At 57.0% G+C, this 16,260-nt stretch overlaps 1 protein-coding gene and 1 long non-coding RNA gene across 6 annotated transcripts in view; one reads left to right on the forward strand and one right to left on the reverse strand.

Annotated features, from left to right (window-relative positions):
- LOC133241200 (uncharacterized) overlaps positions 1–6,048 on the reverse strand; it is a 27,912-nt gene extending 21,864 nt beyond the window's left edge. The window contains exon 1 of the long non-coding RNA XR_009734542.1: positions 3,446–6,048. This is a non-coding gene — a long non-coding RNA (uncharacterized LOC133241200). The remainder of the gene's footprint in view (positions 1–3,445) is intronic.
- The window catches only part of ST3GAL4 (ST3 beta-galactoside alpha-2,3-sialyltransferase 4), a 90,223-nt gene that overhangs the window by 49,440 nt on the left and 24,523 nt on the right, over positions 1–16,260 (forward strand). The window contains exon 1 of one of the 5 annotated variants that reach the window (XM_061406379.1): positions 674–844. The exons of 3 other annotated variants lie outside the window; for them this stretch is intronic. Coding sequence is in view for 1 of the 2 variants with exons in the window: in XM_061406377.1 (XP_061262361.1) it covers positions 1,962–1,988 (27 nt within the window). In the remaining variant the exon portion in view is untranslated. Of the gene's footprint in view, positions 1–673; positions 845–1,442; positions 1,989–16,260 lie in introns of those variants that run through there. One more of the 5 variants, XM_061406377.1, reaches the window with a different exon arrangement.

Here is a 16,260-nt window from a genome sequence, read left to right on the forward strand (position 1 = left end):
AGGCTAAGGGCCTGGTGGGTTTTTCCGCTGGGGCAGGATGCCTGGCGCCTTCAGTAAGGAACAGAAACTGAGACGCTTTCTCAAAGCCAAGAAGGGGTGTGCAAAGGAGGTGCACAGGGAGAAGTTTGGGGGTGGCAGGGCCAGACTCCTGCAAAGGGAGGGTGCAGGTCTCCGACCAGGGCACCTGGCCACTGTGCGTGGGAGAGGTGTGCCTCACTTTCCCGAGAGGGAGAAAGATGGTTCCACACGTGGGAGAGCGGAGAACGCTTTGTAGGGCTCATTGTTTCCAGGAGGGTGTGCATGGGCTGCGCTGCCCACATCCATCCTGGTGCTACTCACAGGCTGCGCCCGCCTGAACTCTGCGCCCTCACCCCACCAGTCGATTCCTACCCGCCCCTACAACACCACACCTCCCCCACAACACCACCCCTACCCCACACCCCTTCGCGCTCGCCCGATCGGTCTGTTCCTCCGCTTCTCTCGCCCTGGGGCCCGCCGGGGGCCGGCTCTGCCGGCTCACCATCCAGAGTCGGCGGCCACCGGCCCCGCCCGTAAGCGGGATCACCCCAGCCCTTTCTCCTCCTCCACCCCGCCCTTTCTCCTGTCTGCCTGCTCCCCGCTCGGCTCCCCGGCAGTGTGCGCAAGCGTGTCCGGCCCCCTTCCCCGCCCCACGCCGGGGCCCGGGCCCCCGCCTCCCAGCAGGCGGACTTGCCCGCTCCCAGGCCGGCCCCGCGCCTGGGACAGGGACCGGGCCGAGCGGAGCCGCCGCGCCTCCAGCCCGTGCGCCTAGCGGATCTGAGCTGCGCGCGGAGCCGTCCTGCCCCGCCCCGCGCCACCCGCGAGGGTGAGTACGCGGCGGCCGGTCCCCTTGGGGCCCGCCAGCGAGGGCTGGGCGCACCTCCGGGTCCCGGCCGCCCGGTTCTCCGCCCGGCGCCGCGATAGGGGAGGTGGTCGGGCCGGGCACGTGGGCGCCGCGCGGTTCCGGGTCGGGGTCCCGGAGGGGCGGCCACGGCCCAGGGATTCCTTGCCCTGGATGGGATTTTCCACGGAAAGCCAATTGTCTTTGCTCCCTGGGAGTGAGCGAACGGGACGGTCCTCTCTGGAAAGTTTCTAGCCCCCAGCCTTGCGCCAAGGCGGAAGAGGCCCCCCGCCTCCGCTTTGGGCATCCTCTGAGCCGCGGTTGCTCCCCACAACTGCCCCACCAGGTCCAGGAGGTCGGCAGGCTGGCTTGGCTGGAATTGACAGGCTCTGCTGGGGCCGCCTGTGTGCAGGAGACCCAAGGTCGCCAAGCAGAGCCCAAGTGTGGGGGTCGCTAGCTGCAGGCTGTCTGTGCCCGACACCAGTCCACATTCCTGGGGGTCTTTGGGCCTAGGATACTGTGTCTGGGACCTGCCTGGGTTGGTGGGCAGTGGGGAGGGATGGGGTTGGGGTGGAGTTCAGTCCCGGGTAGAGTCTCTGGGCTCAGTTGTCAGTGCTGGGTGCCCCCTGGGGCCTCTGCTGGCTGGGACCTCCATTGCCAGTCTTGGGGGAGGCTCTGCCTGGGCCATCTGAGGCCTCATCTACTGCTGTTGCTCCCCTGTCTCCCAGACTGGGTCCTGAGCCAGGGTAGAGGGCTCCCGCCAGAGGGCTGGGGCTGCAGACAGTGTCGGGGGGCTCAGTTGTGCCCATCTGACCTCCTGACCACCCACAGGCTGGCACACCCTCTCGCTTCTCAGGGCAGCCTGTGCTATCCATCCCCTGGGGTGGGGTGGGGGGTGGAGGCACAGTGTGGAAGCCAAGTTTAGGCAGACTTATTCTCTGCGGAACCTAGGGAACGGGCCTGGCACGGCTAAGGTGGCACAGAGGCACAAAGCAAAGCCACTCTCTCCTGAGCTGTGGTCTGCCGCCCGCCCTGTCTAGACCACCGCCCTGGCATCTTTTAGGGGGAGTGGCGGGGAGGAATCGTTAAGGTGCTGAGTGCCATGGAAGTTACCTGCACAGAGGCACAGGTATGAGTATTTGCTCTTAGCAGCATTTCTCCCACACTCTCCAACAAGACTCTCCAAAGGCTGCCCATAAGTCTAGAGAGGTTGCCTGCGAGGTGCCAGCGGCTTCGGGCCTAGAAATGAACTTCTGGGGCTTCTTCTCTTTGCTGGGAGCTAATCGGCAAATACCCCCTGCCTGAGTTGACATGGCTCAGGTCCCTCTGGCCTGTACCCGGCTTGGTTTGAGTCTCCACTTCGAGCTTCTTTGTGCCCCATCCCTCAGCATCTGTGTGCTGGGCAGGAGATCTAAGGCTGTCCCCTGGGCCCTGGGCCTCCCTCCCAGCACCTGAAGGAGAGCCAGGAGCCTGGACCGTCCCCCCAGAGCCCAGGTCATCAGGGGTTCAGAGGGGAGGGTGGATGGTAGGAGTTAGAAAGTAGCCTGGGGTCTCGTGTTAGACCTGGGGGCTGAGCAGCGTCCGTGGCTTGGCAGTGGGCTGCTGCTTGGTGCCATAGCGTCCCTTGCCCGTGAGTGGAGGCCCAGGCCGAGGCCAAGCCTTCTGAGCTGATTTCCCTTTCGTCTTTCACCCACTTCCCTTCCCAAAGCAGTGACTCACTCCCACTCCTCAGAAACAGACTTCTTTGGCCCCTCCACCCTTCCAGCCCTTTTAGATTCCTAGGATCCAGTTTTCTGGTTTAGAACTGAGAATCTGCTCCTCTTAGAACTGTACCAAATCCTAGAAAGGGAGGGCTTCCCTGGTGGCTCTGCCTGCAAGAGAGGAGACAGTCAAGACTCTGCAATACAGGAGACCTGAGTTCCATCCTTGTGTTCGGAAGATCTCCTGGAGGAGGAAATGACAACCCACTCCAGTATCCTTGCCTGGAGAATTCCACGGACAGAGGAGCTTGGCAGGCTACAGTCCATGCGGTCTCAAAGAGTCGGGCACGACTGAGTGACTGACACTTAACACTTTCTCCCTCGCTTTTCTACAGCTGGGGCCAGACCTCCCTTCCTGGGCCCTGTGATTATCGGTGGTTTACCCACATTGGCCCGGCATCTACCTTGCACTGTGTGCCCACCCAGGCCCTATGTGGGTGCATTGTCTGGGTGGACTCCTCCACTCAGAGCGGCTCAACAGTTTGGCCTCTGTCATGGAGAAGGGGTCCCTCCTCCTTGCAGTGATACACCATGATCCCAGCCCATGAAGATGGGGTGGGCACCTCCAGTCTCCTGAAAGGGATCCTTCAGATCAGTGTCCCAGAGGGTCCCAGAGACTGAGAACCAGACCTACAGCTTGTGAGAGCCACCAGAACCCAGCTGAGTTCCCAGGCTCCGGGGTTTGGACCGTGGGTGCTAGGGAGCAGGGCAGTCAGGTAAGGGGACACCGAGAAAATGTATAGGGCCTGACCCTCCCCCACCCCCCTGACTCCTCAGCTGCCTGGGGGTACGCATTCTTCTGCAGGAACTAGCTAGCTTCTCATACCTCTCCATCTCAGGTCCTTCTCCACTCTTGTCCTTTTGGTTTCCTTGAGGAAGTGCCTAGGGCGGGCAGATTTGGGTGCCTGTAGTCATTAATTCCCCTCTCTCGTTGGTCACCCTTTCCTGGAGGTGCTCAGCACTTGTGCACGCTTGTTCTGAGTGTGCCAGGAGGGGCTGCTGGCCACGCCTGGACTCCAGTTCACTCCTGACCTGTACCACAATTTGTGTGTGTGTGTGTGTATGTGTGTGTGTGTGTGTGAGACGTCCTTTATTCTACAGACGGAGGAAGTGGTCAAATGTTTGCTACAAGTGGGAGCAGCTGTAGTGATGCCTGGGCCCCAGGCAGGTGCGACGGGCCTCCGACTGGTGCCCCTGAGGCCCACAGAGGGGGAAACTCTGCCAGGGGCTGCCCCGTGTTGATTGCTCTTCAGATGAGGAAGGCCATCCTGAGCTGCAGGTTTTCTTTCAGTCTTGGCCCCTTGCCTGGGACCAGTAGCCCTGCAGCCAGATGATTGCCCTATTTCTGCCACTTCTACCCCCTGCAAAGCCACCCTGCAGAGACACAATGTGATTGTTCTAGAATTTGAAGCCCTGGCTTCTGCCCCAAGCCCAGCAGGGAGGAGGGTGCTGCTGCGGGGGGTTGGAGGCGGTGTCCACTTAGACCTCGAGGGTGGGCAAGGCCTGGTGCCGCTTCCCTCCTAAGCCTGAGTGGGTTGGGGACTCTGGGATCTTGCTCTCCTGTGGAGGGTGGGGAGCATGGTTGCTAGAAAGAGGACAGGAAGCTGTTTGCAGAGTGTTGGGTTGGCTCACTGTTGTTTCTGCCGTGGGTCCAAACCCTCCACCAGGGTGCGGGCTCCAGGGCCTTCGGTGATGCTCCTGCGTCCATGGTCTGCCCTGTGTCCTCCGCCAGGGCAGCCTTCACAAATACCTGGCCTTCTAGTAAAAAGGGACTTAGCGAATAACAAAAGTGGTTACAATTTACCTATCAAGCGCTTATTAAAAGCCTGGCCCAGTAAACCTCTAAAAAAAACCAAAACTGTGCTGTTCACTTATTTACATCGCTTCGTGTGACCCTTTCATGAAGCCCATTTGTAAATGAAGACAGGGAGGCGTGGGAAGAATAGACCACTTGGCCAAGGTCACACAGCTCCTAAGCAGCTGAGCTGGGACTCTGCCTGCGTCCAAAATCTTGTGCTTTTCAACCCAGTTCTTTACTGTTCCCCAAGCTTGTCTTACCTTTCCCTGAGATCTGTGAAGAAGATGCATCTCGGAGACGCAAAAGGGTTTGCTCAAGGCTACAGGGTGTTGGTGACCAAGGGGGACACGGCCCTCCTGATTCGCAGTCCAGAACTCTGTACGGCCCTGAACCCCACATCTGACCCAGCTGGTCCTGGGCTTCCGAACCCTTGCCTCTCTCACCTGGGCAGGGCCGGGTTCCCCTTCCTCCCTCCCTGCTCCTGCAGCCCCTCCCAGCCCCTGCCAGCACCCACCTCTCCTGCTTTCCCGCCGGTAATTGCTTCCATCTGGCCTGCCCGCCCGCTCCTATTCCTTGGAAATGCGGCTCCCTCGCTGCTGCCCACAAGGCCTCATCCGGCAACAGTGGCGACATGTGGGGATGGGGAGGGGTCCTCTGGGGTCTGAGCTCGGGGACCTGCCTTGGCAGCTGCTCCTGACACCCCCAGATTCCTGCAGGGCCGTGGCGCCTTTGTTCCAGGGTGCTCCTGGACCCCATCCTGGGCTGGCTCAAGACCAGAGAGGATCTTCAAAGATCCACATCCTTTTTGCTTCTTAGAGGTTGCTCCGATCAGGCAGAGGGAGGCCTGGTTGGCAGGGTTAGCAGGAGAGAAGTGGGGGTGGCGGGGCTGTGCCCCGGGGACCCATTGCTCAAAGGTTACAGGAAGGGAACAGTGGCAGATGGGCAATGGCAGGGACCCAGAGACCTGGGAGCTCTGGGCAGGTGAGAATGGAGCCGGCTCGTTTCCTTGGGTTCTGAGCAAGTGACTCAGAGCCAGCAAAACTAGAGATGAAGCTTCGTCCTTTGTCGTGATGAAAAATAAAACTGGCACATTTAACAATGCTTCCAGCGCTCTGTGGGCTCCCTTGCCTAGGGAGGGGAGGGAACAAGGTCTTCAGTGTGGCCATCTGGAGATTCCAGGAAGAAGACTCTGCCTGGGGGTGGGTGGGGAACAGGCCGTGTCACTGATAATGTTCAACCGTGACCCTGACAGGGATGGTCCCCAGGCGATACAGGCATGGGAGGGGCGTGTTTGTGGTGTGAATGGGTTTGAAAACTTTCAAGGCGTTTTCCTCCCTGACTCTTGAGTGGTTTCGTGTAAGTTCCAGAAACCTGTCGTGTTCTTTGCCGTGTTATTCTTGCCTGGCGTGGTGTCTAACATAATAAATGCTTGGGAAATATTTGTTTGATGAGTGGATGGAGAATATAGATTGGATATGACCTTGTCTTCACCGTGTCCCTGCTCCGTTTCCCCCTTTTCTTAGGGTGAGGGCTTCTCAGGTGGAGCCAGTGGTAAAGAATCCACCTGCCCATGCAGGATATGCAGGAGACATGAGTTCCATCCCTGGGTCGGGGAGATCCCCTGAAGAGGAAATGGCCGCCCACTCCAGTCTTCTTGCCTGGACAATCCCATGGGCAGAGGAACCTGGCTGGCTGCAGTCTGTAGGGTCGCAAAGTGTCGGATTCGACTGTGCGCGCACACACTTTCTTGGGGTCAAGGGAGAAGAGTTTCGCCTTTGACAGGCCGTTGAGGACCTGGCCCAACAGCCTATTCAGACCTGGGAGAGGCAAGCAGGAGAGGCAAGACCTGGGATGAGCAGGAAGCTGCCCCTCAGGGGGGCCTCCCCTCTGTGCCCCCACACCAGGGCCAGCTGGTCACCTTCTTGCTCCCATCCCCCTTCTCAGCCCTGCCTTCAGGTCCTTGCACAGACTGGTCCTAACCTCCCTTCCTGCCTGACACTTTATTTGGGTCCAAGAAAAGCGCCCCTGGAATGGAACCCTCTAGGGTCTCATGTCAGGAGTAAGGGCTTGGGAGGGGGTTCACCCCCATTTTTGCTTCAACCCAAACAACTCCACTTATTCCTTCTACATATTGGAGTCCCATATAAAATTGCATTTGAAAGTGGGGCAGAAGGTGTCTTAACTTAAAACTCTTTTTATTCGAAAACCCGCATTGGGTTCCAGCAGGACTGTCCTTACCTCCCGGCCACGTGTCCATGCCCTCAGCTCTGGCCTCTGCTTCCGCTGGCCCCTGACAGTGACTTGGGTGCCAGTGGCAGCCCCCTTCCTAGATTGCAGTGTCCTTCAGCATCCAACGTGAGCCCATCCTGAGGCTTCCCTGATGGCCCTGCACACCCCTCGCGTCCTAACTCGAGGTCTGGCTCTATAAATGCTGGCTGGTGCGCTTTCTGTGATTCAGGGTGGGGCCCAGAGACTGAAGAGCACTTTCTTTGGGGACCAAGAATCTGGGCAGGTGGGCTCTGTCTTCTGTGTCTGGAAGGAAGGTCGAGTGCCTATGTGTGTGTTGGAGTCAGTTCCTGTGTATTCCCAGCATTTATTCCGGGGTGTGTTTGGACAGGGATTCACGTGTTTGAGCTCAGAGATGTGTTTGTAGGTTTTGACACAGAGTGGACCAGAGCAGAGCAGAGCTCACCCGAGAAAGAACTCAGAGTATATTCTGGGTGCCTCCCGGCTCTGGGGTGGGGATGGGGCTGTGGGGTCTCAGATCTGCCTCCTTGTTTCCCCATAGAGGCTTCAGGAGCCCCTGGCCAGGGAGACTCTGGGTCATATGTGATGGGCTGAGCATTAGCCCCCCTCCCAGCAGTTCCACCTGCTCTTCACTGGTCCTACTGGAGAGGGATCACTGCTGAGACTGGGATGGCAGAGGGCGGTCTACACATTCCCCAGCAACACCTAGAAGTCTGACAGCCCATCCCTTTCCTCATTGGTGACCTTTACTTCGAGAGCGCGTATCCGATAACATCCCAGGGCCTGGGGTCCGGCTCTGTAAATGCTGGCAGGTGCACTTTCTGTGATTCAGGGTGGGGCCCAGAGACTGAAGAGCACCTCTTTGGGGGCCAGAAAGCCAGGCAGGTGCTCTCTGTCTTGTCTGTCTGCCTCCGGCTGTGTGATCTTTGGCATGTCTGGAGCTCTGATTCTCCACGAGCACATCTGATAACAGGGCTCACAGTGCAGTGCACGGGATTGGTCACGCAGCACAGATGATAGACGTGAGCTGGGGAGGCCTCAGAGGTCCAGGCTGATGTTAGACTGACTCACGGAGCGCAGATGATAGACGTGAGCTGGGGAGGCCTCAGAGGTCCAGGCTGATGTTAGACTGACTCACGGAGCGCAGATGATAGACGTGAGCTGGGGAGGCCTCAGAGGTCTAGGCTGATGTTTGACTCTAGGGCAGGACCTTCGACCGCCTGACTTCCCGTTGCATCCCCGGCACCAGGCTGGCACACAGTAGCCTCTCAGTAACTCCTTTTTGCAAAGGTGGGAGCTGAGACTCAGAAAAGGAACTCACTGTTCCAGGTCACAGAAGGACTCTTGCCCCAGGCAGGAGCTACCTCTCCTGTGCACCCACTGCCCCCATCTCTCCTTTCTCTGAGGTCCTGGTTTATCTTCTAGGTTCCAAAGATGTAGGATTGTTGAGGCTGAAACCCCTGGGGCATGGCTGATGGTGGCGCTGGCTGGGCTGGGACCAGTTCTCTGGAAATGCCCCCACCCTGTCCTACTGATCGTGGACCACCTATCTGGCTCAGAGGGTGTGGGAGGGCTGCCAGGGGGCATCCTCTCAGGCTGGGTGGGCTCTTCTCTCACTTCTCCTTTATGCTAAGTCGTGTCCCGCTCTTGGCGACCCCATGGATGGTAGCCTGCCAGGCTCTTCTGTCCACGGGATTTTCCAGGACACGAATATTGGAGTGGGTTGCTGTGTCCTCTTTTCCTTTAGTCCCGTCTTTGGTCCTTTTCCTGTTTCTCTCCTTTTTCTGAGCCCCCCACACTGCCACCGCCTTCCTTCCCTCCTCCTTCTGATTTCTTTCCCCTTCTTCTCCAACCACCCCTCTTCCTTTGTATCTGCCTTCCCTTCTTTCCCTTGCCCCTCTGCCCCCGCCCCACCGCAGGTCTTGGCACCCACACCGTTCTGCTTAATGTGGCAGCTGGACTTCAAGTGGGCCGGGTGGGCGCCCTGCAGGCCGTGGAGACTCCGGAGGGCCTCCTCCTTGGCAGCCCCAGCGTTTGACTGAGATGGCTCGTCCACAGTTGCATTTGGTGAAGTGCTAGGGCCTGCCGCCCCCAAGTGCCGATGCTCTCATCTTAGCTTAGCTTCCTGGGCCCTCACCTGCCTCCTTGGACATCTTCCTGGGCGGGAAGGCAGGCTCTCATCCTGGACCTACAGGGTCTGCCAAGAAACGCTGGCTGGTGGAGCTTCTCTGGCCTCTGACCTCTGCCCCCCACCCTCTTCTCTCCAGAGCACAAAGGCTTTTCCCCAGAGGTACCTGGGGTGGCAGAGGCTGGTCAGAGCAGAGAGGAGAGTTCTGCTCAGATGCCTTTCAGGTGAGCACAGATGAGCGTGTCCATGGGTTGTGTGCCCGACAGAACGCAGGCCCGCATCCATGGGCGGACGAGAATAGCGTGCAGTGGTATCGGTCTGGGCGCCCCCTAGGCCTTCACGGTGCAGCCCTGTCCCAGCCCTGAGCTCTCCTCTCTGGGCTTTGGGCCCCTGGCTTTGTACCCAGGCTCTGCTCTGTCTTGAGGGCCAACTGGTCCCCTGCTGTGGTCCCACGCAATGATGACTGATCCCCGGCCACCCTTTCAGCTGCCTGGGGGCCCTGGGGCCAGCATTCGCCCCCTACCCTCCAAAAGGGAGGCGTGCGGGGGCTTCCTGCCCGGTGTCTCACCCCTGCCAAGGCGGAGGGAATGGGGAACAGCTGCGCTGGCCGTTCCCGGCTCCGTATGGATTTGGTTTGACAACAAAGCTCCCTCTGTGTGTTCCCGGGCCCCTTACATAACCGGGGCGGGGGAGGCAGGCAGGAGGAGTTGGGGACAAGGAGACACCAGGATGGGGCGGCTGGAAAGGGGACAAGGACTGGGAGGAGAGGGGAGGCAAGCGTGAGAGACCGGCTGTCGAGGAGGTAGATAGGAGCGTGGAGGGAGGGGAGGCGCTTAGCTCAACCCCATGGTTCCACTTCTTGCCTCCCAGGGTGGGAAGAAGATCAGTTTCCAGGTCCTCTGCCTTTGTCCTGTGGATGCCTTGTCTTCCTTGCTGAAGCCCCCAGCTGTCAGCCCGGGACCTGCAGAGGAGGGGAGTGGAGCACGGGGGTGGGATGGGGCCTGGGCCTGAGAGGTGTCCTCACCCGACCTGGTTGCTGATCACTTTCCCTAAAGATGGGAGTCCGTCTTCCAGGACCTGGGCCTGGGGAGCCCCCTCCGGCTACTCTCTCTGTGGTGGTGCTGAGGGGCTCTGACCCTGTCGGGGAGGGGGGCCCAGGCCTCCCAGGTCCAGGCCCTCAGCCCCTTCAGAGGCTGGTGGCCCTGCACCCTGCCTCCATCAATAATCAGACCCTCTCTGCTCCCTGTGGCTGTCCCTGCAGCTATCCAAATAGAGTAAGAGGAAAATGTTCCTTTTCTAGAACAGCTGGACTGACAGGCTGGGAAGGCCAGGTGGGCTGGCCAGGCTTGGGTGTGTCCCGGGACCCTGATCCTGACAGCTCCTAGGCAGAATGAGGGCTCTCGGAAGAGGCTGGATGGGGCCTCCCACTTGGAGACAGGGCCAGGGCCCCGCAGAGGCTGGCCTCCTGGGCCTTCTCGGGGTCGGCGATTCCTCCGTGCCTCGGTTGCTCCAAGTCGCCTTATGGCCCCAGCTTCCTTGGAAGGAGCCTCGGGTGTGAGCTGGCCCCGAGGGGTTGCTCGTGCACAGGCCACCCTTCCAGCCTGAGTACAAGGACGACTCTTAAAAGGGCAGAGGGGAGGAGCTGCTGGCAGAGCCCGGAGTTTTCCTGGGCTCGAGAGCACCCAGCGGTCTGGCTCGTGGCTTGACCCTGGGCACCAGCCTCCATTAGATTTAGGGTGCCCGCCCAGGGGTGTCCCGTGGGACCCTGGGCCAGCAGCTCTGGGGAGAGGCGGTGTGGGCGAGGCACAAACCGGCCGAGCAAGCCCGAGACTCTGGAATCCTCAGTCCCCAGGCCCTGACTGCCCGAGTCTTGCCCTCCTCCACCCCCAGGACTGGGTGCCAGGTTGAGCGTGGAATTGCTCGTGCCTTAGGGCTTGAGCCCACAAGGGCTCGAATGGGGCAGGAGGTGGGTAGGGGAGTGTCCTGAATTTGTGTGCGGGCGGATGAAGATTAGCTGCAGGTGCAGAGAGGCTGGGACAGGCCAGGAGGGTGGTGAGTGAGCACGAGGGGCTGGCGGGGGCATCCTCCTCCGGGGCAGGGGCCTCGGCCCCCTGCCTGACCTTGGCCACCAGCTGCCCCAGGACACTCCCCCACCCCTGAGGACACAAGACTGTGTATCCTCCTCCCTTGCTTTCCTGCAGCTTGTCTCCCCCACGACTCACCTTCCCAGGTACCTCTAAGCCCAACAGGGGTCTGGGGCTCCTGGCCACGGAGCTGGGCTTGCCCACCCCAAGCCAGGAGCCCTGGGTTTCCCTTTACTCAACTTTTGGAGATGCAGAGCTCCCCAGAGGGCTGGTTCAGCCACTCCTGGCTCCTCCCGAAGCTCAGGCTCCTTGGCTGACGGCCCAAGGGACCTGCAGCCTGACAAACAAACTCCGGTGGAGCTGGAGCTGAAGTTGAAGAAGCCGGTGGGCAGTTCCCTCCTCAAGGGATGGGGGAAGAGAGTGCCCTGGCAGAGGGGGCCCAGCTGGCCCCAGAAGCTGTATGTTGGGGCTGGGAGTAGGGTGGGCAGGGAGGAGGAGGAGGAAGAGTATGTGTGTAGGAGTCAGTTCCTGTGTATTCCCAGGATTTATTTTGGGGCGTGCTCTTGTGTTTGAACAGGGATTCATGTGTTTGTGCTCAGAGATGTGTTTGTAGGTTTCGACACACAGGGTGTGAGTGGACCAGAGCTTGAAAAAGAGCTCAGAGTGTCTTCCTGGTGCCTCCTGGCTCTGGGGTGGGGATGGGGCTCTGGGTTCTCCTGCAGGAGCCCCTGGCCAAGGAGACCCTGGGTCATATTTAATGGGCTGACCCTCCTCCCAGCAGTTCCACCTTCTCTGCTCCGGCCCTACCCCAGAGGGATCACTGCTGAGGCTGGGGTGGCGGGGGGCGGTCTACACATTCCCCAGCAACACCTAGAAGTCTAGTCGCCCGTCCCTTCACTCATGGGTAACCTTTACTTCAAGGAGAGTTGAATATACAACTAATTCGTGGAAAAGCCTTACTAATGTAAAAAGGACTTCAAAAGGGTCTCTCTCACCTGATCTTTACTCCCAGGGGACAGGCTGATGCAGGAAACAGAGGTCATGTTTTCCTTCTCCACGGTTTCATTTCTCTTCTAGGCATCCTACCCTGGGGGTTGTGTACCTGCCACCTGGTCAGCATGCACAGCCCTCAGCTCTTGCCCTCTGCGGCTCTGACCCCGTTGGGCTCCTACTAGGAATTCAGATGTGGACTGACCTTTGCCCTGCTGGGGGACTTTGGGAGTTCCAGCCCTGGAGAGGGGGACACCACACTGGACTGAGCTGAGGCTCAAGTGGAGAGGGCGCTGCCCCTGGAGCTGGGGGGCGGAGGTGTGGCTCGTAAAAGGGGTGTCACTCTGTGGTGCTGGCTCGGGGGCTGTGGCCACACCCCGTTGGAGCCTGATATCTTCTCCAGGAGGGGCTGTACCCGCAGAGGGAAGGCAGCTTCTCCTCTGAGACCTCCAGCTGGCTCCTACGTGGGATTCCCGTGTAGTGAGGGCAGGCAGAGTGTAGGTGGCAGTCTGCCGATCCCCCGCACCCTGGGGCAGCTGTGTGTGTTCCATGCAGTGTGTACAGTGGACCCAGCAGCCAGGAGGAGAGGTGAGTGTGTGTGTGGTTGTGGTGGCAGGCGGGAGCTGTGGACCCCTCCCCGTGCCGGGCTGGGGGCAGACCTTGAGTGGAGAGGGACTGCCATCCGTCAGGGGAAGCCCAGACCAAGACCGTCCTTCAGCTTCCAGGGCCCAAGTGCTTGCTCGGGGCCAGGCCGGTACTGAGGCTGTGGGCTTTCAATCCTGGGCTGCGTTTTGAGGCTCCCAAACCTCCCAGAACTTGTTCTTGCTGCTCCCATTTTACAGATGGGAAATCTGAGGCCCAGGAGATGTAGGAGCTTGTCCAGAGCCACCCGAGACAGCTCACCCCAATTCATGGGTGCCAGAAAGTGAGCAGTTCAGACTGCTTGAAGTCTATTTCTGGAGACCTCAGGAACCCTTCATGTGTCTCTCTGTGCCTCAGTTTCCTCATCTGTAAATCGGGATTCTTTACCACTGCGCCACCTGGGAAGCCCCACCATATAGAGTGCTTTAAAAATTAAATAAGATGACACACAAGAGCTGCTGGACAGCCCCAGGGATCTTTTTAAAACTGAGTCCAGAGGGTTATGCCTTTATTAATACCCTCTGGTGACTTCTCAAGGACAGTGAGTAACGTCCAGGCTCCGGGGTGGCCTGTGACATCCTGGACTACCCCATCAGCAGGCCTCCCTGGCACCACCACCGGCCGTTCCTCCCCATCTCCGGTCACCCGGGACCTGTTTCTGTTACTTGACAAGCCTCAGGGTCTTTTGCTCTTCTCTTTTGCTGGAAACTCGCTCCCCTCAGTGCAACCCTCCTTCCACCCCCTCCTTTCCACTGTCTGAGGTCTAAGCCAAGGACCTACTGACTTTCCATCCTAAGGTACGCTGGTCTCTCTCTGCTCCACTCCCCTGTTCTATTGGCCTCACCCTTGGGTTTCACCATCGCCGTTTCTTATTTATCTGTGTGGTCCTAGGGTGTCTTCCCCAGGACGTGTCGCTGCAGGAGCCCAGGCCTATTACCTGGTTCCCTGCTGTAGTTCAGTGCCCAAGTCAGCACCCCGAGTGCAGCAGGCCTGCAGTGCTCAGCAGCTCGTGGTTCTTCTGTGCTCCTTGGCCTGCCTGTGTCCCCAGAGACCTCACACCCCCAGCCTGCCTTGGTTCAGGGCTGTTCCTGCTGACTCGCCCTTCTGAGGAAAGGAGGGGACAGGGAGTTGTCCCCTTGGGACTCTTGGCCCTGCACACGATTCGTCCCCAGGGTGACCTCCACTTAGAACATCGCCCAGCAGCCTGAGGTTCAGGAAGTGGGTACCAGTGGGCAAAGGTGGCAGAACTCTTTCCCTAGAAACCACATCTGCTGGTAAAAAATAAAAGGGTATCTGTGAGTTCAGAGGAAATGACACAGAAATATAAATACGAATGAGCTGACGATGCCAACTTTCCCAGGACAACCCCTACCCCACCCCCCTACACTTCAGTGTATATTTTAGATCTTTGCATTTTGCTCTTTGTGACTTGGCAGGGATTACAGAGGAGTGTTTAATTAATTTCCTGCTATAATTGAGGTAGCTCCTAGCCCATACAGAGACGTTATGGAAAGCAGGATGAATGACCCCTGCAACTGGACATAGCTCTGTACCCAGGTGATGGTTTGACAAGCTGAGGGAGGGCTGGGATTCAGCCCCCACTCCCCACCCAGGCCGGGCCCTACACCCAGCGTGCAGGGCTGTGCCCGGCTGCCCCTGTCGTTCACTGTCTGCAAAGTGGGACGCAAAGAGAGACAAGAAGGGCTCGTGTCTGCTGGACCCCTGAGAGGGAAAGACAAAGTGTGTTCTGGAGTCTGAGACCAGCAGCTTCTACTTTTCTATGATAACCACCTTGCAGCTCCTCTTACCTAGCCTATCCAGCCACCCCAGGAGGAAGGACCTTGTTTTTAATCTCCATTGGACACAAACTTGGGATCCAGAGAGGTGACTTGTCTAGTACTTGTGCAGCCAGTAAGTGGTTGATCTGGAATTCAGGTCTGGGTATGTAAGTACTCCAGAGTTTACATCCCTTATTTTTTTTTTTTCCTTCTTCTTCTCTTTTCCTTTTAGCAGAACTTGAGTTGAAAGTGTATCCCACGCACCCATTAAAAAAAAAAAAAATTAAGCGTAAAAGGTCTTAAACATAAAGAAGGTCTTTCTCCCATTCTCAGCCCCTGCCCTCTTAGTTTCTTTTGCATTCTTTGAATATTCGATTCCTGTAGAGACATAGCCACGTCAGCATGTAGGTCATTTGGTAGAAGGGCATTGGAGATACACGGAACACTGCTCTCCACCTGCTTTTTTGAAGTTTCATCGTGTGCTCGGGTGCTCTTTTGGTGGCATTGTGCTGACGTGTGCATCCGCTTTTTCACAGCTGCATAGTGTTTCGTGCGTTATTTGTGTGGTGGTGCTTCTAAACAGGTCCTTGTGGATTTTCGGTAGATTTTCAAGTCATTTACATCTTTCACTGTCGCAAATGGTGCTGTGTGTAAAGATCATGATGGAAATCTTCATGCAAACACAGGAGACTTTTCTGTAGAAGTAACGATGGAATTCCCAGGCTAAGGGGATTTCAACAGATATTGCCAGGTCACTTCCCAAAAGGTCACCGTGATTCACCCCTGATCTTAGAAAGGGTCTGTTCCCCACCTCCTCCAGCTCTGGCAGGCCTCTGGAGCTTTGCTATTAAGATCAGTGAAGAACAAGCCTTTCCTCTGTGCCATTACATTCTGTATTGTAAGCTGCTCATTCATGTCCTTTGCCCATTTCTCTGTTTGATTTGTTGACTTGTTTCCTTATTGACTTGCATGAGCAGATTATAGGCTAAAGGGAATTCTTTGGTCGGATACGCATCTGTTAGAGGGGTACTTTTCCTAGCTTGTCATTTGTCTTTTAACTGTTCATTCTCCCTCTCTCTCCCCATTCTTCCTTCCCTTCTGCTCCTTAAATCTTTATGTTGTTGAATTTCCCTTTGCTTTTATAGCTTCTGAATTTTTGACTTAAAATCTGTAACTCGGTGTCTTCAATATAAAAATATTTCAAAATAGAAAGGAAAACAGAATTCCATATGACAGCCAGATTTGCAGATGTTAATGTTTTTGCATATTATGTCTGATGTTTTAAAAGAAATAAAGTATTTAGAAGAATACAACGGAGCCCTGACTCTATAATCCATCCCAGTCTATTTGATCTCTTGGTAAATGTAATAGTCACCAAGAATTGGGCGATTCCTCCATTTTTTTTTTTAACTTTTAATTTTATATTGGAGCATAGCCAATTAACAATGGTGTGACAACAGCCAAGAGACTCAGCCATATATATACCTGGATCCACTCTCCCCCAAACTCCCCTCCCATCCAGGCTGCCACATAACATTGAGCAGAGTTCCCAGTGCGCTGTTCTGAGGTCCTTGTTGGTTATCCATTTTAAATGTAGCAGTGTGTACATGTCAATCTTCATGTTTTTTTTTTTTTTTTAATTCTTATAGCTCACATACCCTCTGTATAGTCTTGTTTTATGTGTTTTTATAGTTAATGAGATCATATACCTTGGAAGGAATGATGCTAAAGCTGAAACTCCAGTACTTTGGCCACTTCATGCGAAAAGTTGACTCATTGGAAAAGACTCTGATGCTGGGAGGGATTGGGGGCAGGAGGAGAAGGGGACGACAGAGGATGAGATGGCTGGATGGCATCACTGACTCAATGGACGTGAGACTCAGTGAACTCCGGGAGTTGGTGATGGACAGGGAGGCCTGGTGTGCTGCAATTCATGGGGTCACAAAGAGTCGGACACGACTGAGCGACTGATCT

The sequence above is a fragment of the Bos javanicus genome, chromosome 29, assembly GCF_032452875.1.
Source record: "Bos javanicus breed banteng chromosome 29, ARS-OSU_banteng_1.0, whole genome shotgun sequence".
Classification (NCBI taxonomy): domain Eukaryota; kingdom Metazoa; phylum Chordata; class Mammalia; order Artiodactyla; family Bovidae; genus Bos; species Bos javanicus.